At 56.9% G+C, this 25,673-nt stretch overlaps 1 protein-coding gene across 3 annotated transcripts in view; it reads right to left on the reverse strand.

Annotated features, from left to right (window-relative positions):
- PLXNA1 (plexin A1) overlaps positions 1–25,673 on the reverse strand; it is a 121,747-nt gene that overhangs the window by 81,801 nt on the left and 14,273 nt on the right. For all 3 annotated transcript variants that reach the window (XM_065642996.1, XM_065642994.1, XM_065642995.1), the window contains exons 2-3: positions 24,198–25,544; positions 17,376–17,558 (exon numbers count right to left, since the gene is read on the reverse strand). In XM_065642996.1, coding sequence (XP_065499068.1) covers positions 17,376–17,558; positions 24,198–25,400 — 1,386 coding nt within the window. In that variant the 5' untranslated portion in view covers positions 25,401–25,544. The remainder of the gene's footprint in view (positions 1–17,375; positions 17,559–24,197; positions 25,545–25,673) is intronic.

Here is a 25,673-nt window from a genome sequence, read left to right on the forward strand (position 1 = left end):
ACATAAAGACGCCCATGCAATGCAGTAATTCTGCTGTTATTGCTCCTGGAGGGCCAATCCTGCTCCGATTTGTGGAGTCCAGGATCAGGCAAAAGTAATTCCCCCAAACCCCCAAAGGTCATTCCCGAAAAGCTCCTCGCTGGAAGGAGAAACCCAGGAGCACTGAACGCCGGGCTGGCAGCGCTGGGACACAGCCGAGCTGCACTGGGTCTCTCCTGGCCATTTCAAACCCAAGCAGGCTCAGAAGGCATCCAGATAGTCCTTCCCCCTTAACTATACCAAATTCATATTTTTTTCCCCAAATGCCAGTGCAGGCCGAGTGGAGCTGAGCAGACACTCAAGCCACAGCAGCACGCAGGTGACAGAAAGCCTGGTGGGCTTTGCCCAGGCTTTCTCCTCTGCTGGGTGGGGTTTTTTTAACCTATTTTTAAAACCACAGAACAAGTAATAGCGAGAGCTGGCGAAACCAAAAGCTAACCCCAGAGCTGCTGAAAGCTGCCCTCCTTTGAAGCGCGGGCTTTGCAGGCTGCCCCTGTGCCCCAGTGAAATATTAACAAGTTCCCAGTGAGGGAGGAGGAAATTACGCTTAACATATTCCGGGGAAGTCCGCAGACAGCAGCGCCTACGCGGCAGAGCCCGGCTCTGGAGGGACCAACCTCCAAAAATCCCTTCTCCTCCCAGCAACGAGGAGCAGCGAGCCTGCAGCCCGGTGGGGACGTGCAGCAGCTCCATCACACACAGCAGCGCTGAAGCCAGAGCAGAGCCCATGCACAGAAAAGCACAAACACCAGGACATGGGTTTGCACCCTTTAGTGGCGAGTTATAAAGCAAAAGTGGTTGGAGAGGGTGTCCTGGGGACACAGATGGCTGAGGCTATAGTGAAAGCCCAGGGATGAGACCACCGAAAGGACAGACGCAGGCATGTGCGCATGTCTGTAAATCTGAGCTACGGTGTTTTCAGAGATGGAAAAACAAGCCATGCACACAGGCACGAGTCCCAAGCAGCACAAGCTCCCATTCCCGCTCAGCCCTGCCGCTGGCTGCCAGCAGCCCAAGGGGAACCGCCGGAGCCCGCTCACCCTGCGGTCTCATGACTGTTACTCACAAGCAGAGCTGAGCCTTCTCTGAAGTTTCATAAAGCTGTAAAACAAGGGAAAAAAAAACCAAAAAAAAACCCACCCAAAACCCATGACAAAAAGCCAGCTTGCAGACGCACGTACAAACACTGCTTTCTCTCCAAAACCCAGGAAACACGTTTCCAATAAAAGTTGCGGCAAACACAACAAAACATCACCAGGGCTTCCAGCCAGAGGTGCCACGTTCCTGTGGCATGAGAGGCCGACGGGGACCAGCTGGACAGGGGCACTGGCACATGCAGAGAGGGGCTCTGTGCAGAGCAGAACCATCCTGTTGCCACCATGAAATGGGTGGATGAGTCTTTTTGGGGTTCAGGCACTGTACCCCCCACTCCGTCAGCTGCCCAGGGCAGGTTGTCTTTCCCACCACTGTCATGCGGTGGACATCAGACACCATAAATGATGACTCTGACCTCCAAGACAGCACACAAGGGTACATGGGGCATTTCTTGGCTTCGCCCTGAGCATTTCCCAGCCCTTCTTCTGTTTCAGACAGCCAGCGCTTTGCCCAACATGCCAAGGATCAGACGAGCTGGGAGAAGACAAAGGGGCAATGAAGATATCAGGTAATGGAGCTGGGGAAGCGGCTGGAGCACAAGTGTGATGGGAGCGGCTGAGGGAGCTGGGGGTTCAGCTGGAGAACAGGAGCTGAGGGGAGACCTTCTGATCTCTGACCTGCCTGAAAGGAGCTTGGAGCCAGGGGGGGTTGGTCTCTTCTCCCAAGTAACAAGTGATAAGACAAGAGGAAACGGCCTCAAGTTGCGCCAGGGGAGGTTGAGGTTGGATCTGGGGAACAATTTCTTCCCCAAAGGGCTGTGGGGCATTGGAACAGGCTGCCCAGGGCAGTGCTGGAGTCACCATCCCTGGAGGGGTTGGACAGATGGAGATGAGGTTCTCAGGGACACGGGGCAGTGCCAGGGGTGGGTTAACAGTTGGACTCCATGATCTCGAGGGTCTCTTCCAACCAAACTGATTCTATGATAAGACCACCTCAGGATGCAGGAGAGGGGATGCTCCTCATGGGGCTACAGTGGGGAAGCGCTGCAAAGCCAAAGGGGACTGGGTCATCTCCCCACAGCCAGTGTCCCCCCGCCCCCGGAACGGCCATCGCTGCCTGCCCGCGCTGTGGCTGCTGCCCCTCAGTCATCCCAGCCCTGGCACACGCCAGAAGGACTTTTAACATTGGTGGCAGCGAGTTTACTGCAACCAAAAGGAGCAGAGAGGCGCGGCGGTGCTTTGCAGGGTCGGGCAGAGGATCACTATTTGCCCTTCCAAGCGCTGAAAACTAATCCCCCCCTTCCCCCCTTTTATCCCATTGAAAACTTGACAGAACCTCCTAGCGCTTTGCAGTTGAAATTGGCAGGTCTTAAATTAATTGACTGCAATTTTACACAACATGTTTAGCTGCGAGCTGGCCTGCAGCCCGCTTGGCTCGCCACCGCTCCCCAGACACTTTTCAAGCAACCTCCAAAACTTCATAACGCACCGAAGGCGAGGCGAGCAGGCTGCCAACGTGACCCGCTCCCTGCCAAAAACCAGCCCTGCCTCCCTGCACCCCCGCGCCGACCCCGCTCCAGCTCCTCCGGTGTTTTCCCCCACTCTCGTTAATGGCTTGTTACATTATTCTCATTGTCTCCGAGGATTTTTTTGCTCCTCCAAATGGTGAGGAGCATGGGGCGGGCTGGGTTACGGGCCCGCTGCTTTGCCATGGAAACGGCAGCAATGGGACCGATGCATGCAACAGGGGCGAGAAAAGTCAGGGTTTTTTTTTAATTTCAATCTATCCTGACGCACTCTTGCTCTCTTTCCATCTAACAACCTGAAGGACGAAGCCCACTGCAAAAGACGACGACACAGTGGCAGGGCTGCAATGTCCCCACCCGGGGCTGGGTGCTTGGGGTAACGCAAAACCACACAACCTGGGATCAAGATGGTACCCGCAACCCACCCCCAAAAACAACCACACTCTTCTTAGGAGAGGGTCTGAGCTGGCATTGCCACTCGCACGGAGCCTGCCTGCAACCCAGCCCGCCGAAAACACAGGGCTGGGCCCGGCTCAAGGTCCCCGAGCCGCCCCGTGAGATGCTGCCACCGCCTCGGCCTAGCGCGAGCCCCAGCGATGAGTCAGCCCCGGCTCCCAGCCCTCCTCTAATCCCGTCCCCGCTGCCGGGCGGCTTTCCAGGGCATGTCCGACACATGAAAGCCGTCCTCTCGCCGCGCTGCCGGGTCCCGAGCCGGAGGAGAGGGGAGGATTGCTCCCGCTCTGCCGAGGACTTGGGCCGAGCAGCTGATGCTCTGCGAAAGCCAAACTGGGGGTGGGTTGTTTGTGTGATTTCATGGCTTGAACAAACAGAAACATCCTGTATGTGATTAAGAGCCTTTATGAAAAACACACCAGCGCCGAGCCCCGCGGCTGGGGCTGAAGGTTCTGCGCAGCAGGGCTCGGCCACACCGGGGTGAGCGGAGCTCCGAGGCAGATTCGCAAAGCCTCAGCAGCCCAGGGATGTTGCAGGCCATGCACGGAGACAGAAATCCTCCCTTAGGAAATAATCTCTTCCATAAAATGTCATTTTTTTCATGCCAACCTCCCCAAACCCTCACTTGCTCTAGGGAGCAGGCGGCGCAGCACGGTTACCGACAGCCCGGGAGCTGCAGACGACGGCTGCACAGGGGAGGCAGCCAAGGCACTAACATCACTCCGAAACATTAATTCCTTCTTTTATCACCTTCTGCCCCAGCACATCAAAGTATTCCGCACATGCCTATAGCTTGCTCCTCCTTTTGGCTGCAGGCATCGCCATCCGCAGATGCCACAGAGGAGAAACGGGTGGCGCGGGCAGGAGAAACGACCACAGTCCCCCCACCGCCGAGAACGGGAGGAATTCAGCTCCTGCCAAAAACCAGGACTTGCCCGGACTCGTGTGGCCGTCACCTCCACAGCCCCTGCCCTCTGCTCCGGCAGAGCTGCCTCTGGGGAACCGCGCCAGGAAAACACATGCTTTTGTTTAACAAGCACGGGGGAAAAAAAAAAAAAAGCGCTTAAACAATACACAAGCATAGGGGAAAAAAAATAAAGGCATCTAAATGATACACACACCAAAAAAAAAAAAAAAGTTTCGAGGTTGTTTTCTCTTTGGCAAGGTTCAAAATAGGGCAAGGTTTTTGTTTTTGCTGGGAGGCTTTAACAAAAAATGTATTTCATCCAAACCATCCCTGAAAAATTCTTGACGCTTATTGCCGTAAACTTTTCCTCCAATTAATTGCTTCTACACAACTACCATTTTTCTGATGAAAAACATCACCAGAAACACACAAGCTATTAAAAAAAACCACACCATACCGGTTCTGTTTCTCCCTGCTCATGAGCATAAACAGAATTTGGGAGGTTAGGGGGGTCAGAAACAAGAATTTTCACTCGACAGTCTTCATCGGCAAGAGCTGCCACCCGCAATAGGGATGCTGAGGGCAAGACTCGGAGCTCACTAGACTGTTGCAAAAATAGCCCCGCTCCACAGGTACGTGGTACCATCTCCGGCGCTGACTCAGAAACACCCGCTGGGCCAAGTCTCAGCCAAAAAAAATCATGTTCTTGGGGATCTGAGCTGGGTTTATAGCCAAGGCTTTCTCAGCACAGCGGTGAGGATGCTCGTGTAAGGCAGCACATGGGAGTGGGGAACAAAGCTGAAGCGTCAGAGCCAACTGGTCCCAGCTGGGAGGAGAGCCCAGGCATCCCATTCCCAGGTTATTTGCTCCGCATCCCATTCCCAGGTTATTCGCTCCAGCCACGGGCTCACGCTTTCCCACCAGCAGATTCGGGGGGGGAGAAAAGAGGGGCAGGAAGGAAACTCCCAGCTGAGACAGGGAGTGTTTATCTCACCTGCTAGAAGAGAAACACATCTTTAATTTTAAACGTTAAGCGTAAAAATAGATCCCTCGAGGCTCATAAACATACCAGAAAGAGAGGGAGGGCAACACGGAAAAACCCTGGGGAAATAAACGGAGAATTCAATTTGGGAAGTTCCCATCGCTTGCACAGGGTGGGAATCAGCTGGCATTGGCTATGCAGGCGAGGTGCAGTTTTCGGGTTTTTGGGTCTTTTTAAAGGACTTAGCTCATTTCTTACAAAAAGCACCACATGCATCACCCCCTTCAAGAAACCAAGTGTGGCAGTGGTGAGTCCAGTTCCATCCAGCATCTCCACCCAGGGGGGCAGAGGCTGCTCCCCTCCCTCTGCACAAAAGCTGCCGGTACAGAGGACATTGTGGGGACCCCCCGCCTGTCCCCCCCAGACCTCCAGCTGTGCCTGCTGTCCTCAAGGTCCCACATCCCGACCTCCTCGCCAGGGATACTGAGCCTTTCTGCATGGCTGCATACGTACCAGCCTCGCTAGGACACCCGCTTTCCGGAGCTAATTACAGACACAGTCACTCTGGCCAAGACACAGGCCTATTTTTGGAAGCTTGTAAAGAAAAATAAATACATATATATATATACACACACACACACATATGCATGTCAAAACTGCATCGTATTTTTTCTGCATGGATTTTTTTTTTTCAGTTGCATTTTGCTCAACAGATGCTGGTTAACTTTTGACTGCCGTCACTGTAAAGCAAAAGCCAGGGGAGCCGGGGAATAGCCAAGTGCTAACTGCTGGAGAGAGTCCAGCGCAGGGCCACAAAGATGATTAAGGGAGTGGAGCATCTCCCTTATGAGGAAAGGCTGAGGGAGCTGGGTCTCTTCAGCTTGGAGAAGAGGAGACTGAGGGGTGACCTCATCAATGTTTATAAATATATAAAGGGTGGGTGTCACGAGGATGGAGCCAGGCTCTTCTCGGTGACAACCAACAGTAAGACAAGGGGTAATGGCTTCAAGCTGGAACACAAGAGGTTCCACTTAAACGTGAGAAGAAACTTCTTCTCAGTGAGGGTGACAGAACACTGGAACAGGCTGCCCAGGGGGGTTGTGGATTCTCCTTCTCTGGAGACATTCAAAACCCGCCTGGACGCCTTCCTGTGTAACCTCACCTAAGTTTTCCTGCTCTGGCAGGGGGATTGGACTAGATGATCTTTTGAGGTCCCTTCCAATCCCTAACATTCTGTGATTCTGTGATTCTGTGAAGTGTTGACCCACCCTCCAGACCTGCTGCCTTCACAGCTTCCAGGTCTGCAAACTGCTCTACAGACCTCAAGCTTGACTGCAAGCATCCCTGCTGAGCCCAAAATCCACCCTCGGAAGGGTTTTCAGTGAAAATTTAGCTTTAAGTCCTGGTTGGGAAGAGCATCATCAGTGACACGAGTTTGGTGGAGCTCAGGTTATGGTCGGGGTTGCTGCTGGGAGAATTGGAAGGATGTGAGAGGAGTTCTGCAGGTGAGAAAAGCCCTGATGGAGACACACGGATGCCGTCTCCTTCGGGGTGGGAAACGGGACCTTAGGTCCCGTTTCCCACCCCGAAGGAGACGGCATCCGTGTGTCTCCAGCTCCCTCCTTCCCCAGCGAACAGTCCACGGTGATACCATCCACACGTACATTTAACATCATCCCTTCACCTGCCACTGCCCCAGCTCCCACCCACACAGCTCCAGAAGTCCATCACATCCCACAAAAACCCTGAGTTGTCCCCAAAAAGGCAAGGAAGCCCCTTACCTCAGCAGCCGCCCGGTCCAGCGAGCGGCATCGGCAGCGTTAAGCCTCCAGCTACGGCAGCGTGAGATTCGTTTTGCAGATGCCGGCACGTAATTAAGAGCTACAAGGCTGTGTCAATCGCTGTGGGGAAACTCCAGACTCTCGCTACAAAGGGAACAGCCTCAGTGAACAGCCCTGCGAATATTGAGGGTGGTGAGAGCCTGTCCCAGGTTGGCCAGAGAGGTGGTGGATGAACCATCCCTGGAGACATCCCAGGCCAGGCTGGACGGGGCTCTGAGCAACCTGAGCTGGTGCAGATGTCCCTGCTCATGGCAGGGGTTGGACGAGCTTTGAAGGTCCCTTCCAACCCCAACTATTCTGTGATTCAATGATTGCAACCCAGTGTGGCATGAATGGGAGACGGGGTGCTACAGCATCTGAGGCTTCGACCTGGCACCCCAAAGTAGGGAGTGGGGAGGAGAGCGTGTTTGCACATCCCCGAGGATAAACCCACCAGGCTGCACATCCAGCCCAAGGAAAAGGCTCCTCTCCCCGCTCTGTGCTCTGCCTGCTGCCCCTCCTCGCCCAGCAATACCCCCTAGGGACACGGTGCGGGGATAAGAGGTCTCTGGGAGCAGCTGGAGATCAGCAGCAGGAGCACTTTGCCTGGATCCATCCATTGCCAAGCCCCAGCCCTGGGGTCAATTCCCTGGCTCAGCAACCCTCCCCCCAAGCAGGGACCTTCCGCTAAGGGGGCTGGGGGGGCAAAGGGACCTTCCCAGAGCTCCGGGCAAAGGGAGGAAAGGACTGGGAAAGGCACAGCCTGCAGAGCCAAGCCCCCTCCTGCCCCAAAACACCCTCATTTAACCCGTCCCCTCTCAGCCAAACCACGGAGCTGGGACTCACCAGCTCTCAGCATCAAGCAGCAGAACAACCCCCCTCCTTTTCCCCGGGAGCATCAATCTTTCCTCATCTTGTCCCCAAAGAGGGACCACCCGGCGGGACGGTGTGGTACCCCCGCTACCCTGAAGCCGCACACAGCCACGCTAGCACACAAATTGCTTCATTAAATTTCATCGCATTAAGCCAGTTTCATGAATTTAACATTGTCCCCGGACTATTGTTTGCCTGAAAATTAAATTACAGCAACATTTGTTGTTTCAACGAGCCTGTCAGTCAGGGACGGGGCCAGAGGAGGGGATGTGGGCGCAGGCGGGTGATGCTATTTCGGCAGCGGGACTCCTCCGGGTGGGCGGCTCCGCTGAAGGTGGGAAATGCAGCCGCGTCTTCATTCATGGGGGAGGAAGAAGGGAAGAATTAAGCTAACATGCTGTTTCAACCCAAGCCAACCACGCCAGACACGGAGAGGCGAGCCAAGCTGCTCAGGAAGAGAGAGCATCGCCATTTCGGAGCAGATAAAGGCTCCGATCGGTTCCAGCACGGCAGAGCATCATCCCGGACCCCTCCGGGCAGCACAGACCCTGGCTATGTCCACATGAGGAGCTCGGCGCGGCAGTCTGGGGCTTTTTGATCTTTCCAGATTACAAAGCTTTGCCGTGTACAGGAGCACTCTGAAAAATTTCTCATTTATTCTTCCTTTTCCCTCGAGCAGCTCCTCTCTGCAGTATCAGAAACAAAGGTGACAACCTTTTGCTTTGTAAAGAAAACCATCGAGTGAAGCGGACTATAAATAGCACCCAAAACTGACCCACATCCCCAGCCGAGGGGAATGAAATGAAGACAAGTGAACGAACAGCTTCAAGGTCAGAGAGACTTTTTTTTTTATTTCCCCTTTGTTCAAGGTCTGGTAATTTTTATCCACGCAGGAGAGCAATACAAAATACATCATTAGGGTTGTAGCTAATAAAATCCACACGGACTTTCTCAGCCTGGTGTCGTTTTCTTCACCCGTACGGGGATTATGGTGGGAGGGAGATGCTTCCCCCAGCATGACCCGTTCCCGCATCTCCCCACCGAGCTCCCCAGCCATGCCGGACCTATCCTGGCACAGAGCAACCAAGCGGTGCTGCCCTCAAGAGCACAAAGCACGGCAAAATTAAAGCACTATCAGATCATCCTGCCTCTCTCTGCGAGACCGCAGGGATGCTCCCCACCACCACAGCCCGTCCTCAGTCTGCAGAGAGCCGGCTTGTCACACAGCGCTGGCTTTCTTCCTTCTCTCCAGCTGCTAAATGGCATTAAAAGAACTAAGCATCCATTAAATAAAACTTTCCCACTACTGCTCCCCGTGTAGACAATTGCTCTCGCTGCCACAGCGAGGTTTTGTGCTGGTCCATGGGTGCACAAAGAGCAGGGAGGTGCCAGGATCGGCTCTGGAACAGCACGGGCCACCCAGCAGAAGCACCCGGGGGCCCCAAAACCCAGTGCCAAACCCCAAACAATGGCACTACCCCTGCCCGTCATGTCCCCTGCTGCAGCCCCACTCTCTCCCTCCAGTCTCAACCCAATTGCAATGGGCAAGGAAAGGGAGAGGGGGGGTTATGGGGAAAGTTCCCAGCTTGGAAGCTGCTGGGGGCATGCAGGGAGATTTATGTGGAGAAAAACCCTTCAACACCCAGCTCTGCCTCCACCCCGCTCTGATTCACCCCCAGCCACACAACCGTGTCCAACCAAGGGATTAAAGCAAGAACCCATCAAACTCATTTCATCATCAAGTGCCATCACGTAAAACGCTCGGTATTATCCTTATTGTGGTGGCCTAAGCCAGGATTAACACCCACACCCCCCAAGGCTGGGAGACCCTTTCCTTAGCCAGGCGGCACATCTAAACCCCCGTGCCGTACCTCTGGCTCTGTCGCCCTGTGATGAGCAGAGCTCTCGAGTATTTGCTCATCCGCCAGCCACGCCAGGATTACCAGCACAGCCCTGATCCCTGGGTTTGTTTGCCCTGTATCATGCAGGCTGAGAATGACCCAGGCAAGATATGGACTGAGTGCTCTGGTCCCACCCCACAAGCTTCTCTGGTACCCAAAGGGACGGGGTTTAACTCCTGTCCCCCACCCCACTGCACAACAAAGACCATGGGAGAAACAGGGCAGAAACTGCCCAGCACCCACCCCCAGCTCCTCCACCTCCAAATTTCACCCCACGATGCTGATCCTGCAGGGCACCTTCCTGCTGCCTTCTCTGTTGTTATCAGCCTGGCCATCAGCATCTGTTCCCCTGCTCCACTTCAGGAAAGCCCATAATTAACAAGGACAGAGGATAACGGAAGCCAAACAGCAGCTCTTCGGAGCAGCCTGGGGCTCAGCGCCATCCCCACTTGGGATGAGTGGAGATGAGTGACCCCCATGTCTATCAAAGCCTTGCAGATGGATGACGGCGCCACGTCCTGCACCCCCAAGTGCCACATGGCACCTCCAACTCAGTCTTGATTTATGATGGATTTTTTCCTCCCAGTCTGGAAGGGGAGAAGGGGGGAGACCAGCCCACAGGGACAGGGGATGGCTGACCTTCCCCACTGTCACATCTCGACCTGAGGCAGCGCTGGGACACGCAAGGACTCAGACAACATGGAAACCAGCCTGGCCCCTGCTGAGCACACATCTTCCCTCCTCCAGCATCCTCTCTTCTCCAGCAGCCACCGGCTCAGGGCAAATTCCTCAGGCACCATTAATCTGGGTTAATGGGGCTGCACAAAGGCGAGGCAGGACACCAGCACTGTCCCTCCCCATCCAAGCAGTCCCTGCCTCCCAAACTGCTGCCTTCCCGAGGAGCCAAAAGGGCTCCCGAGTCCCCCCTCTTCTCCACTGCCTCTGGTGGGAGGCCAGGGCTATTCTCCCACCTGAAAAGCCAAAATTAGTCAGTGTTCAAGACTGTGAATAGGCACAATGGCTTCAACAGGAGGGACCCAACAGAGATGGGGCCTCCCAGCTCATTTCCATCTCAATGGGGTGGCTTTTCACCCTGCCCTGTCCCCATGCGGCCACCACAGAGGTCCCCAGCAAGAGGCGAGGTCTAAAGCAAGAGTCGTGCTCCTGCTCCTTCCAGCAGAATAGGGACCACAGCCCCGCATTCAGGGGCAGAGAGATGCAGAAGAAAACGCTCAGCAGCTTCATGCTTCACCAACCAAACCAACCCCACCAGCCGGGAGGGAAAATCCAGCGCTCGCTGCCGGCGCTGCCTGCCCACAGCGATGGGCAAGTCCACACACCCCTTTTCCTAACGCAGGCCCACCCCTCGCCCATAGGTTTAGGCAAGCTCAGTGTCCCCAACAACAACCCCAAAGCATCGCTCTCCCAGCACTGCTGAGCCATGGCCACCCTACATAGCCCCACAAGAACAAGGGCACGATCGGGAACGGCACACAGAAGCAAACCTGCAGGCTCTTGCTTTTCCTTTCCCAGACCTATTTCCAGACTATTTCCAGGGTGGCAGCCCCTGCCAGAGCATGGGATGATGTTTGCAGGGACCGACAGTGAAGGTGATGCTGCTGTTTGGAGCACATCCCACAGAGCAGCAGAGACGGCTCAGGGGGCTGCCGAGAGGCATCTTGCCCTCAAACCGCCTTTTTCGGGGCAAATACAGAAGCCACATTTGCCCCCAGCAGCCCTGTTGAAGACGCAGGGTCTTCAGGATCCACCTCTACCCCTGAGCCTTCTCCAGCTTCTGCAACACGCCACTCCCCAAAAGTCACCTTGCCCCGACACCGGCAAAGCCCGGCGGCGATGCTGCTGTACCCAGCGGCGGCTCCGCGGCAGCCGGAGCGGGCTGATGGATTGGGGTGAGGCAGCACGATGCCTGCGGGCGCCCGGCGCCGGAGCCAGGGAGAGGCAAGACGTGCACCGTCAGCGCTTTCGGCAGGGAAGGCTGGAGCAGGGTTGGCGGCTGCTGCTGCCTCCCCGGCTGGCCGGGAGCCAGGCTCCCAGCCCTCGCTCACCTGCCGGCTTTGTGCAGAGAGCAGAACAGATGCGGGGCAGGGGCGGGGGGGAAATTAGGGTTATGGCTTGTGAGTCAAAAAGCCTGGGGGCACGGGGGTGGAGGGAGCGGGGTTTGGAGGGAGGGAGCCCCCAACAACTCCTCTGCCTCCCCAAGGCTGTGCGAGCATGCCGGAGCATCCCTCGGAGAGCTCAGCCCCATCCATCCTGCGCGACACAGGAGCCCAAACCCCGGCGGCGTCCCCCTCCAGGAGTCACTCAAGGACGGAGCCGGCAGCTGCCCGCAGCCCCAGCCCCAACACCCCAGCTTGTCCCCGAGGCCAACGGTTCATGATGAATTTCTAATTGTTTCCTCCAACAATGAGACATCCTGTTCGGAGCCGGGCGGCTCAACAAAGCCCGACGATGTCGGCGAGCAGGGCCCCTTCCTGCTGAGCAGGAGCGGGGCGATGCCGGGCGATGCCGAGCGCTCCCCGCCACGAGCAGGGGACGGGGAAAGCTCCACCACCCCCTCCTCATCACCCCATCCACTTAACGCGCCAGCTCTCCAGCCACCACCTTGATTAAAACAGCTTAACGACTCCGGCGAGAGCTCTCGAGGGGGCGGGGAGCTGCCGAGAGGTATTTTGATGGATTCACTTTGGCAACCGTCAGCTACCTTGTCATGCCAATAAAATTATTGCCATTGATTGGGGAGAGGCGCGGGCGCACGCTCCGAGGAGCAGATCTCCCTTCTGGGGCTGGGCACAGGCGCCCAGGGGGACTGTGGGCATGTGGGGAGGGGGCGAGGGGTCCCCAGGGGATGGGATGGGGATAGGGACAGAGCGGGAGAGGGCAGAGGGAAGAGGCAGGAGGAACAAAAGGCCCTTGTGCTGGGTGGGCAGCTGGGGAAAGGCAGCAACGCAGGCAGGAGAGGATTTCCAGGGGCTGCGCCGGGGTCAATGCTCGGGGAGTCCTCGAGGGTCACCGGCTGACACCGCCAGGGCAAGGCAGGCTTCATGCCCCAAATCTGCTCCCCCGGCCCCCCAAAAAAAGCCTGCCGGAGGTGCAGGAAGTATTAAGGTAGCCGGCAGTGGGGTCACAAGCGCGGCTGAGCCCTTCTGGGTGCTCCGGGAGCCGGATTTCACATGCCCAGACACAAAGGGCCCCTTTTCAACCAGAGCCGCTTACCCTGAGCGCTAAGCAGAGGGTGATACGAAAGGACCCGTGGGATGGGGACCAGCCGAGCGGGGAGGGAGCCTGATGGCTTCTCCTTCCAGTTCACGTGGACCACAATCAGGTCATGCCTCGCACCCCAGAGGGCAGCACAAAGGGGCTTTCACAATGGGAAGAGAACCAGCAGACAAGGGAGAAATTCTCCAAGAGCCCTCAGGCAGCAGCTCCCCCTCCTCATAGCACATTTTAGGCTCACACTGCCCAAACATACACCAAGGGCTGTGAATACACCAAGGCATCCTTCTCCAAAGCTTTAAGACAACCCTACAGAACAGGAGTGCCTCCATGGCTTGCCAAATCTGGCCCCCCAAAAGTCCTCGGCAGCCTCTCTGCCCTCTCCAGGACGGGAGAGGAGGACCACATTGTGCAGGGATGGGGATGACCCACTTAGCGTGAAGAGTTTATTTATTATTATTAAAGTGGAGAAGCCAAAGAAGCCAGAGGTGGGGGCGGCTCAGCTGCGCTTTCCATGGGAGAGAATAAACAAGCTGCAGCAAGCGCCAGCCCCAGCGGGGAGCGGATTCCCGACCGAGACGCGTCCTGATGCATTCACGCCCGAGGCCAGACGGTTTCAGGACAGGGCAGGGAGCTGCAGGGATTATGGTACCAACCGAGCAGTCAGATAATCCTCAAAAAAAAAAAAAAAAGAGAGCTCAACTGGCTGCGAGGGATGTGTAGTCTGATGCTATCCTGGCTGGGATGCACCAGCTGCACGGTCCCATGACCATGTCCACCTTAGGGATCTCCAGCACTTGTATCCCAGTTTGTGCTGGATATCTCCTGTGGCAGGAGGAGTAGCTCACAGCCTCCTCGCTCTGCAGCAGCCAGGGGACGGCAGCGGGCAGGGAGCCACCAGCTGCTTCGAGGGAAGAGCTCAGCTCACCCCCCCAAAAATAACCAGGCGGCACCCAAAACTGGGTCAACCCACAAGGGCCACACCAGAGCTCAGTGGAGCCCTAAGGCAGTGTCTTGTTTGCATAACGAGGAGCAGATGGCAAGCTAACTAACAAGAGCAGCCCAGTCTGTGCTGCACCTCCGGGGATGCCCCACTGTCCCGTCTCGGAGCCGCCAGCTCAGCACAGTGCAGTTACTGGGAGGGGGTTGCACCATCAGCACACCCTCTCCAGCGTCATCCTTGTTCCCTCTCTCCCTACAACACTTCAAGCAAACCCAAAATCGTGCCCTTGGTACACACAGGTTAAGAGGTGACTACAAGTCAAACATTTTCAGCATGTGACTGAGCGCTCCCGTTGCAATTACACACGCAACTTTCTGTCCACCCAAAAAATAGGAAAGACAACCTGGGAAAATGACAACCGCCCACTAAAAAGATTGCCAAGGAAAAACCCAAGCATTAGGAAGCAAGGCTTGCCTCCCTTGCGCGAACACCCCCTGGCCATCCCCGCTGCAGCACGCTCAGCTCGTGTCCCCGTGTCACTTCCCCATCGCGGCACCCTCAGACCGCGGGGTGCAGGGCCGGGTCCCTGACGCGGCGGCGCGGGGGGAAGCGGCTCAGTCATCCCCGCATTGCTCACCCGGGCAGCCGCAGGAACTCCCCCAGTGCCCCCAGTCCCATGACTGCTGGCACGGAGGACGGCGAGCACGCGGGGCTGAGGGCTTTCCAAGCCTGGCCTCTCCGCATAACTCGGGGCCAGCCAAAGGTAACGGCCTGCCTGGTGACCCCGCGGGGACAAGCTGGGAGCGGGCTGCCACGGGCTTCGCTGCTGTGACCTGCTCAGCATCCCGGGGGTCTTGCATGGTTTTAAACTAAAGGAGGGGAGATTCAGGCTGGACATGAGGAAGAAATTTTTTTATGATAAGGGTGGTGAGAGCCTGTCCCAGGTTGGCCAGAGAGGTGGTGGATGAACCATCCCTGGAGACATCCCAGGCCAGGCTGGACGGGGCTCTGAGCAACCTGAGCTGGTGCAGATGTCCCTGCTCATGGCAGGGGGGGCCCTGGGGGAGCTGGGAAGGTCCCTTTCAACCCAAACTATTCTATGATTCTATTATCTCCATCCGTCTGGTGCCTCCCCATCCCAGCCCGCAGCTCCTGTCCCACCACCACTTTTGCAAACCTGACATTGCCTGCAATGTCCTTCCACCCCCCCCAAAAGGAAGGCCTCTCTGCAGCTGCGGAGGCAGCAGGTGCTGCCGGCACCCCGGCAGCAACTGTTGGCAGCAGGGCTGGGGAGAGGCTGCAGGGCAGCCAGAGCCTCGCGTGGCTTTTTGGGGTTGGGGGAGACACAAAGGGAGGCTCTGTCTGCACACAACAGCCCGGACAAATGCTGGGCAAGGGAGCTGCCATCCAAGGAAAATCCAGACGCGGCAGTGACTCTGCCCTGACCTTACCCCGGCCCAGATGGCGAGATCGGTGCCCCCTCGGCAGAGCGGCATCCATGACAGGGCTCCTGGGGATGGGGAGGGGGCGCCCAGCTGTCGGCACAGCCCTTTCCCCCCGAAGGAGATGCCAGGAGGTGCCGGCACAGGCAGGGGGGACCAGCAGGAGGGCAGAGAAGCCACCAGGCTCACCAAGCCAAATGCAGGCACTTGCCAAGGGGACAGGGAAATGCCGATGGCTCGAAAGCAGAGGGACCTCCTGCTCCCTGTGCCTGGGGGAGCTGCCTCGGCCACGTTCCACTGTACTCCTGCCAGGCATCCCGTCCCCTGGCTGGGGACACGGCGGCACCACTCGGGGACAGGTTGGCAGCCCCCGCTAGGGTGGGAGCCTTCCCCTCCCTCCAGCCTCGCCGGCAGCCGGGCGGCAGGATCAGGTAGCTGCTGAGGCAGCACTTTGCCATCCGGGCCAGGCAACCCCTGCCGCAGAACAGCTGGGCTGCCCAGCCTAAGGTCACAGCAGGGGACAGCTCTAGCCCCCCCAGCCCTCGTAGGGACCCAGCGGCAGAGGGCTCAGCGTCTGCAAGGTGCCCTCACACTGCAATGCGAGAGCCCCGAGGGCTCCAGCCAGGACAAGCCTACAAAACCTGCCCAGAGTCTCTGTGCCGGGACAGGATCGAGACCCATCTTTTCACTCCCCATGAGGCTCTTGTTCCATGTCCCTCATGCCCCACAGGGCCAGAGAGCCAGACAAGCAATCAGGGGCACCAAAACTAGCAAAAAGCAAATTGGGCAAAGCCCAGCAGGACAGGATGCTTAAGCCTCACCTGGGCTCCAAGTCCTGGCCTCAACCTGGTGGCACATTGTCCACAGCCCAGTCAGGCACCCACCCTAGACCACTGCCTGCAAGTGGCTCTGAAGGTGCAAAGACAAGAGAAAAACTGAAAAAAGGAGGAAAAAAAAATCTGCTGTGTAAAAAGAAAATGCCAGCCCCTCTAGATAAATAAGGAACTGGAGCTGTAATACTGTCCCTGTGGCTTTCTTACCCCTCCTCCCACACACTCCTTCCTTCCCATCCCCGTTTCAAACCTCCCATCTGGAGCCCAGCGGCAGGAGAAGCCGCCAGCAACGCAACACCAGTCCCTCCGGATCCCTCATCGATCCGGAAGGGAGGACGAGCTGCCTCTGTCAGCTCCCCGCAGCCCCAGTGCTGCTGCACCCCCCCCCAAGGACTGCGAAAATCCAAGCAGAGTATGCGGGGCTGGAGAGGACCCCCAAAATCCTGCCCCCCACCCCAACACAGGCTGCCCCTGTCCCCCTGCCCCTAAAGATGCTGCTAACAGGCAGGTGTAGGGCACAGGGGAAAAACAGAGGCAGGGAGAGTGCGACATACAGGGGACACCCCTAAAATGTCACTCTGGCCCTGATTCCTGCCAGGGAAGTCACCCTGCCTCGTCCAGAGCACCCTGACCAGCACAACCTGCAAAAAACTCAGGGTGCTGTGCCCAGGACGGGATGCTGGAGCGTCTCACAAGCCACAGAGCAACAGGCCGGACCCCCCGGCCCCTGGACCTCGGTGCTGCCTCTCCCTGTCTGAGGATGCAGTTAACGCAAGCTGTGTTTACCCAGGGCATGTACAGCTGTAATTACAGGCACGATGTTATGATAACAGGAAATCCGTGCCCTGTGGAGATGCAGGCAGAGAAAGGCATGCACACAGCTATTTGCTAATTGCCACCAACAAGCAGCCTTTTGTGCCGTGGGGGGATATGGGAAGAGCAGAGTCCCCCCCAGCACCGGGCTGGAGCCATCAACACCAACCTCCACCCGCCCTGCAAAGCCATATGGACGCGGACAGACAGACAGAGCTCGCCCCATGGCATCTACAGAGCAAACTCACCCGCCCTGAGAGACAACAGGACAGGCTCTGATCCACCAACAACCAGGACTCAACTTCCCTAGGTTATAACCCTTCTAAAAGACAGAGGTTTTGTAAATTTGCTTGGCAGACAGGAGGAAGGAGGAATTGCCCCTCAGCGGCCCTTTGCACGTTACCCCCACTATACAAGTCACGCTGTGATGGAGGCACAGCCCTACCTGTACCCGCCAAGGGCCAGCGAGGCGAGCGGTCATCCCTCCCCATCAGCAGCACCGAGGGCTTTCCTACCTTTTTGATCTTGCCACTCCGTGTGCCCGCAAAGACGACGGTTTGTCCTCTGTAGTCATAGGCAGCCACCGAGGTCATCCCGTCCTCCTTATCCACAAAGAGCGGGGTCCCCTCGATGGTGACAGTCCCGCCCAGCGGCTGGTTAAAATCCTGGCCGCAGAAATTGTCGTCAATCTGCAGCGGCTGTTGGAAGAAAACAGAGGAGAGATGAGCTTTTTGCCAATGCCTCGACATGCTGGACCTCTCAGGTGGCCACCAGCCATCTCCCACCTCTGCCCCATCGGCTACAGCAGCTTCAGCAGCCCCATCCCTTGCCCCCCCTGTCCCAGTGCTCCCACCTCACCCGCAAAGGAAAGGGATGAGCTGATGCTTCCTTAAAATTCTCTATACGCTGATGTAAGGCACTTGGGACACATCCAAGGCATACAGCCCCCCTCTGCATCTGAACAAGCTTTGCAGACCAAGGCCAAAGCTCTTGGTGCTCTTCATCTTGCAGAGCAGCACTTTACAGACCCAGCAGGAGCCAGCACAGCATCCCTGCTCCCTCTCCATCCCCATCACTGCCACCGCAGACACGTGGGACGCCGGCATGAGCTCCCCAGCACGCACACCCCCCTCTCCTCACCCCGGAGCTAGCTTCAAAAGAATGACTTGACGGCATGCGCTGAATCCTGCACCCCAGCCTTCCCCCAGAGACAAAACACTTCCCAGCCAAGGCCGTGCCAAGACAAACAGGTCAGGACTCCTGAAAAGAGCCTCGCTTCACATAGCAGAGCCTTCAGCAAACACGCTCCCCACCTGCCAGCCCTGCTCCACCTCCCACAGGAACGTCTTCAGGAAATCCCCACATTTTTTTCCTGCTGCCTTGCCCCAGACGAGGCGCCTGGCCCAGCCAGCTGCCTCCTCGGTTCAGCGCTCGCCCACGGGTTGGGGAGAAGCTTTTGCAAGCTCTGCCCAGGGAAGAGGCAGATCTGCCCCAGCCCTTCTCTGCCCTTGGGGCTGCAACAGCAGGGACCTCACGTGAGGAAGATCACACCGATGGGCACGGCAAAGCCAGAGGGGTGTCCCCTCTAAAAGCTGGGATGTGGGACCAGGACCAGCTCTGCAGCGCTCACTCCCTGCATCGAGCATCCTCGCCACGTCACCCTGACCTGCTGAGCAGAACAAGAGAACCTGGCCATGGGTATCCAGCCTAGGGGGGGCCCACGGAGCTCCCAGAGGTCCCACATTAGGCAGTGGTCTCACAGAGCAACACAGCACCAGCAAAATGCACCCCCAGCAGCCACTGGCCCATCCCAGGCAGCGAAGGGCTCTGGTCAGATCCCCAAGGGCAGCAGCAAGCCTGGGGGCAGGAGGTCAGGGCAGCAAGGGGGACACTCTGCTCCAGCCACGGGATTTTTCCGCTTCACAAGGTTCCTTATGTAACTTTGAAATTTTAAGGGGAGAGAGATGTTTTTTGGCAAGCAGCGGCCTCCAAATGCATGCCAGTCCCCAAGGGGTTTTAAATCCATACAGCATGTGCACGGAGCATATGGGAAAACGCCGAGCTCCCGAGCTCCATGTTCACAAGGGCAGCCCATAGCGCTGCAATGCCCATCACAGAATCACAGGATGGTTTGGGTTGGAAGGGACCTCTGGAGATCATCCAGTCCAACCCCCCTGCTAACGCAGGGTCACCAGAGCAGATCACACAGGGTCACGTCCAGGCAGGTTTGAATGTCTCCAGAGAAGGAGACTCCACACCCACTCTGAGCAGCCTGGTCCAGGCTCTGGCATCTCAAAGGAAAGAAGTTTCTCCTCAGATTCTGATGGAACCTCCTGTGTTTCAGCCTGTGCCTGTTGTCCCTCATCCTGTCACTGGGCACCACTGAACAGAGTCTGGTCCATCCTCTTGACACCCACCCTTGAGATATTTATCAGCATAAATAAGATCCCTCTCAGCTTCTCTTCTCCAGCTGAACAGCCCCAGCTCTCTGAGTCTCTCCTCATCAGAAAGATGCTCCAGACCCCTCAGCATCTTTGTAGCTTCACTGCCCGTGAAGTGAGGGTCAGCTCCCAGCAGCGACCCACAGTCCCTCACAGGGAGGAGGGGAAACACAGCATTTTTCCACGCCCCAGCACCATGCACTCACATCCACAACAGTTTCAGCCTCCTGCAGCCATGGTGTGACCCCTCGCCCTCCTCCCCAGGCAGCCTGGGGATGCTGGGCTGCTTCCTCAGTTCCTCTGACTTCTGGTTTTGTGAGATGCCTGAGTTAGTTTATGGCCAAAGATCAACTCCCTTCCCCCTCCTGACCTTCACTCATCCTTCCCTAAACCAGAGGAACTCCTCCAACCAGGCAGAAGAGATGCAGGGTTCCCAAAAAAAGGAACAGGGTGCTCCATGCACCTCTGCAATGGCAAGACAAGGAGAGAAGGGGAACTAGGACCTCTCCACTTATCCTCTGAATCCCAGCCTTGCAAGCAGCCTCTCCTATCCATCAACCAGCACACACACTAAGCATCCTCCTCTACATCACCAGGCTTGACATTTTAAAACAGCAGGTCCAAGAAAATTCTCTTTCCAACTGCAGGCTGAGACAGAAGCAATGCTCCAGCCAATAACACCCCACTCCCATCCAGATACCCGGGAACTTTCAGGCACTTTATTGAGGAAAAAAAAGCTCTCTGGCCCCAACAGCCCCTCTGTAAAGCATCCCGACACCTTCCACCCAGCCACCGGCAGTAGTAGAGGGGTTAAGGGTGATGCCATGAAGGTGGTTAAGCCCCGGCAGCCCCTGGGTGCCAATTCTGCTCTCTCCACACTCAATCTGCTGCTTCCCCAACCCCTTGGCTGCTGAATATGCAAGAGGAGAGATGTTTACGGTGTTCACTCTTCTCTGCTTTGTCTCAACAAACTCTCTGGGAAATGACAAATACAGCTGCGCTCCAGGACCACGAGGAGCGCCCGCCGCCGAGATGCCGACACCACCTCGACAAATAATTACGCCGACAATTAGCTCATTAACAGAAAACTGGCTCGTTAGGGAAGCACAGGCAGGCAGCATGGGGAGGTCGGGCCAAGGGCAGCGGTACGAGGGTTATGGCACCAACCGATATCCCTGGAGGATGCGGCTGCTGGGAGAGGTGAGGCAGAGGGATGGAGGGACGGAAGGACAGAGGGACAGCTGTCCGCTGGCCGGTGCTGGCAGGGATCGACACGCACCACAACACGCGAGGGCCAGTGACCTTGCGGTGTCTCAGCTTGCAGATGCTGGGATCTGCAGGAGGCACCGAGCTCTGCTCACTCCCGGTTTGCAGGGGTGCTTGCAGGGACCATGGCCTCAGCACATTGCAAGGCGGGCGTTGTTGTTCTAGGGGTTTGGGTTTTGGTTTTTTTCTTTTGTTATTTATTTCACCGCTTTCCTTCGGCATCCCTCTCAGCTGCCCCTGGCCCCCAGACACCACTACTCTCCACCTCCAAGTGCTGCAGCCTTCTCCTCTCTCCCAGCACTAACCCGTCTCCCCAAAACAGGGTCAGGAAACTTAGATTTCGGTGGAAATGGCCTGTCAGAGGGGGGAAAGTGGGCCTGCAGTGGGAACGGGCCATCTCCTTTGCATGCCTTGTTTCATTGCATCCCTTCAAGCCCACTTAGAAAAGCAATGAGGGAGCAGATAGCAGAGATGAGGCTCGCACCACTCAGCATTATTAATTAGGCAGTAATTCACCAGTTAACACCATTACAGGCACATGCCACCTCCTGTGGGCCCCCAGGGTCTGCAATGGAGGATGCAGGGGACATAAAGAGCCGTGGAGGAGGATGCAGGTACCCAGTGCCAGGCTGGGATGCCAGGCTTTCAGCACATTAACCACTGCCCAGGAATCATCCCAGCATGGTACAGTTTGTTAACATCTGCATTTCTCTGCCTGCCCCTGGGAAGGATTTGGCTTATCCCAGCCCAGTTTGGGCCAGTTTGTCACCAGCCATCACCCTGTGCCAGCAGGCTGGGCAGCGAGCCCCAGCAAGGACTCAAAACTCATTTTCTCCCTTGGGCAACGCTGCTGCCCACGTCCTGCCAGCTCCGGGCATTGCACAGGGACAGCACAGAGCGGAGTGACACATGGAGCTGTTGGAGAGGGGCCAGAGGAGCCAAAAGAATTATCAGAGGCTGGAGCAGCTCTGCTGGGAGGACAGGCTGAGAGAGTTGGGCTGTTCAGCTGGAGAAGAGAAGCTCCGAGGAGACCTTATTGCACCTTTCAGTGCTTAAAAGGGGCCGGTAAGAAAGATGGGGACAGACTTTTCAGCAGGGCCTGTTGTGCTAGGACAAGGGGCGATGGTTTTAAACTAAAGGAGGGAGATGCAGGCTGGACATGAGGAAGAAATTGTTGCCCCCGAGGGTGGTGAGAGCCTGTCCCAGGTTGGCCAGAGAGGTGGTGGCTGAACCATCCCTGGAGACATCCCAGGCCAGGCTGGACGGGGCTCTGAGCAACCTGAGCTGGTGCAGATGTCCCTGCTCATGGCAGGGGGGCACTGGGAAGGTCCCTTCCAACCCAAACTATTCTATGATACAGAATGCCAAACCCCTCTTCAGTGAAACACCGCGAGCAACAAAACCTCTGGACAGGCTCAGGAGTGATTTGGGCAGCGAGGCTGGTGCAGGAGAACAGATGGGACGGTCCCCCAACATGCCTTTGCTGTGCATGCGAGTCCATGCATGGGTCTGAGCACACCGGGTGTTGCTTCTCTCTCCCGCTGCTGCTGCATCCCAGAAGGGGAGAGAGAGAAACAGAAGACAAGAATTCACTCCGCTCGCCAGCACCGGGGAGGAACCACTAACATCTCCCGAGCTGGCTGCCAAGCCTGGCAGCCTCTGCTCCTGGCTCTGGCACCGGCTCCAGAGAATGGGAGCTGCCCTGCGGCGCTGAGGGATGAGCATCCCCGCACCCCTCGCTCCCCGAGGTCTGGGAGGGGGGCACCAGTAAAGCCTCCTCCAGCATGGACCAGCCTCAGCCCCTCACTGCGTCGAAGGAAGGGAGCAAGAGCGCTACCAGGATATTTTCCATACGGATGGGGTGTAAATCCCAAGCAACTACTGATTTGAGCAACTGCATTCTGCCCCCTTAAAAATAAATTTTAAAAAAATATATATATGCCCTTTATTTTCTGGCCAGCCTCCATCACCAACAGATCCATCACTGTCACAACCCACCCCAGAGGTGGCTGCATTTTATTAGGGGCACCGAGATTCCTGCCAGCAAGAAGTTCCATGCTCCACGGGGTCTGTTTTGGCTTGTGCTCAGCACAGCAAGGGGCTGAGGGCCTGACTCATGGTGCGGTCATGTCTTTCCCAGCTCTGCTTGGCAGCTGGAGGAGGACAGGAACAGAAAACACCACCTGGCTCCCCTAGTGGAGAGCAGCACCCCCCAAACCCAACCCATTCAAAAGCAGGAGCCACCCCACATCATGACACATATCCTTCCACCCAGCAAGTCTGCAGGACCCACAGAGCACCTTCAGATCCACCTACTTGCTCAGGTTGCCCACCAAGTAGCAATCCCAGGACCCTCCTAGCATGAAACCCCACCCAAAATGCCGGGGGGGGCAGAGCCCCCTCCCGAAATCCAGGGGGCACGGTGCTGCTGTGGGGTGCTGGGGGAGGTGGTTGGTGAGCATCTCGGCTGCTGGAGCCGGCAGCTGCGCGACCCAACAGGCAGCAGTGTAACGATTTCATCATTTTCCAACAAAATTGAATTAGTTCAAAGCCAAAATCTGATTTGCGAGCCCAGCGCTCTTGACAGCAAACCCTTTACTTTGTCAGGCAGCTGTTCGCTGTCTCCTCCAGAGCTGCGGGAGGACGGTGAGAGGGAAGGCAGGGCTGCTCCGCGGGGACCCCCTGCCCACCCACGGGGACCGCCAGGCACCCAAACCCTTGCTCAGGCAGGGCTGGGGGCTCAGCGATGGGTGCCGAGCACCAGTAAGTGAGGCTGGGTGGGTGGGCGATAGCAAGGGTATCGGGACCTCCACTGGATCCTCCCACACGCACACACCAGCATCCCAAAACCCCTCTCTGCCAGGTATCTGCCCCTGCTTGGTGCTCAGACCTCCCTGTCACCCAGAGACTCCCTGCAACCGCTCTGGTTTATAATGTTGCCTGGAAAAAAAAATCCAGCAACAGTTGGAAATCACTGTTCTGGGATGCCAGCGCTCGCCGCCAGCACCTCTGGGTGACACTTTGCACTGGCCATGCTCAAAACCCACCTCGTTCACAGTGCCCTGTGCCCTCTGCCCTCCTCTCCAGCACCACATGGAGAGGACGTGGTCTCTCCATGCTGAACATGACAAACTCCTACCAAGACCATCAACCTCCCTGCCTCTCTCCATCAGGTCCATGCTACCCGTCCCACGCATCCTACTGTCCCAAACATCTTTTGCTCAGCCCCAGGTGACACAACACTCACCAATTCACGTGCCATCTGCAAGGGACTGCCCAACAGAGCTGCAGCAGGTGTCTTGAGGATTGAGCATCCTGCCCTCCCAGCCCAGCTCACCGACACTCCCCAAATCCACCGGGGAGGGGAACCAGAAGCAGGTACCTGCGTTGGCATGGAGCCCCTTGCTTGGACCTCTCCATGGGCACCGATGCAACCCAAACCCAGACTGGCCCGCGATGAAGCTGTGATCTCCATGAGGAATGCTACCAAGCAAGCCCAGCACCCAGCCCTAACGGCACCAGTACTCCCAGTGGGAAACAAGAGCTCAGGTCACCAGCAAGGATCTGGCCAGAGAGAACCACCAGGAGCCAGAAACAGCCTGGCTTGGGTAGAGAAAAGCAGGAACTCACCGAGTTGATGCAGCCCAGCTCCTTATTCAAGAGCCAGGGCAGCGAGAGTTTCCCTTCCCCTCTGTAGCACGACTGGATACGCTCTTTGATCTTATCCTTGATCTTCTTCAACGTGAAGAGGCAGAGCACAGACTCCTTAGGAGGCTTAACCCTATTTTTCTGGCCCTGGGAGAAGATGGTGAAGAGGATATCCTCCCGCTCCGAGATGCCCAGGTACTTGGCCAAAGCCTTGCCAGGTTTGGTCAGGTAGGCGTCCTGGATCAGGCGGTACTCAATGCCGTCCTGCACACAACCGATGGGGAACTCCACATAGGAGTAGAACTTGGGGTCGTCCACACAAAGGCGGACGATCTTGGAGGTGAAAAACTGCTCCCCGGTGGAGTCGGGCGAGGTGAGCTGGGTGTCCAGCTGCAGGGTCAGGTAGTAAACAAACTGCTCGCTGCTGAAGCTGTAGATGTAGTAGATGTCAAAGGTGGGAAACTTGGAGAGTGTATCCGAGGGGATCTTGAGCTGGGAGGAGACAAACTCGTCCTGGTAGACAAAGCCAAACATCTCCGCGTTCTCCTCGTTGGCCATCAGTTTACGGCTGGAGAGCGTGGGGAAGTACTCTGACTTCCCGTCAATGGGCGTCCCAATGAAGAGCTTGTTCTGCCCGTTCAGCACCTCGATGATGACCCCAGACATGGTGCCCGACTCGTTGACGCTGGAGAGGTAGTGCTCCTTGCGGTGGTGGGGCTCACCCAACTTGAAGAGGTCATCCAGCCGCAGGAACTGGCAAATACCCTGGGAGGCACTGCCGCAGGCGATCAGCCGGTTCCCCGAGTAGTCCACCAGGAGCAGTTTGTTCACGTTGTTGGTGGTGACCAGCCCGTGCGGGCAGGACTGAACGCTGGGCGGCGGGTAACATTTCTCATTGTCCTCCACGGGCCCCGTCACGTGGGTCCGCAGGAGTGTGAGGTTATTGGAGAGCTTGTAGATCCGATTGACAGCCCCCACGTAGACCTCCCCAGTTTTGTTGTGGACCACCAAGTGCGTCAAGCTCCAGTCTGTAACCGGGAAAGTCCTAAAGGGAGACTTGGGGCTGCCTTCCGCCAGCGGTAGCCAGGTGCTCCCCAAGAGCAGCAAGGTCCAAACGTTGATGGACAAGTGGTGCTTGAGCCAAAGGAGCCACATCGCGGCAGCCTCGCATTCGGCCAAGGCCATGCCCAAACCCAACCACAAAATAAATAGAAACAAACCCAAACTAAAGGGATGAGGGAGGGAGGAGAAGCTAACGGGACACAGTCTCCTCTGGTTCCACTGCGCTCGGCGTTCAGGGCATTGTGGGCACGGCCAGTCCGGTCAGCCCTAGAGGGAGAAAGACAAGAAGAGCGAGGTTAGGAGGCTTTCCTTCATTGGGTCAAGCCTGGAACACCCCACCTGCCAGAGACTTTGCTGCTTTGCATAACAAAACACCCTCTACTAGCTCCTGCCCCG

Source organism: Caloenas nicobarica, chromosome 11 (assembly GCF_036013445.1).
Source record: "Caloenas nicobarica isolate bCalNic1 chromosome 11, bCalNic1.hap1, whole genome shotgun sequence".
Taxonomy (NCBI): domain Eukaryota; kingdom Metazoa; phylum Chordata; class Aves; order Columbiformes; family Columbidae; genus Caloenas; species Caloenas nicobarica.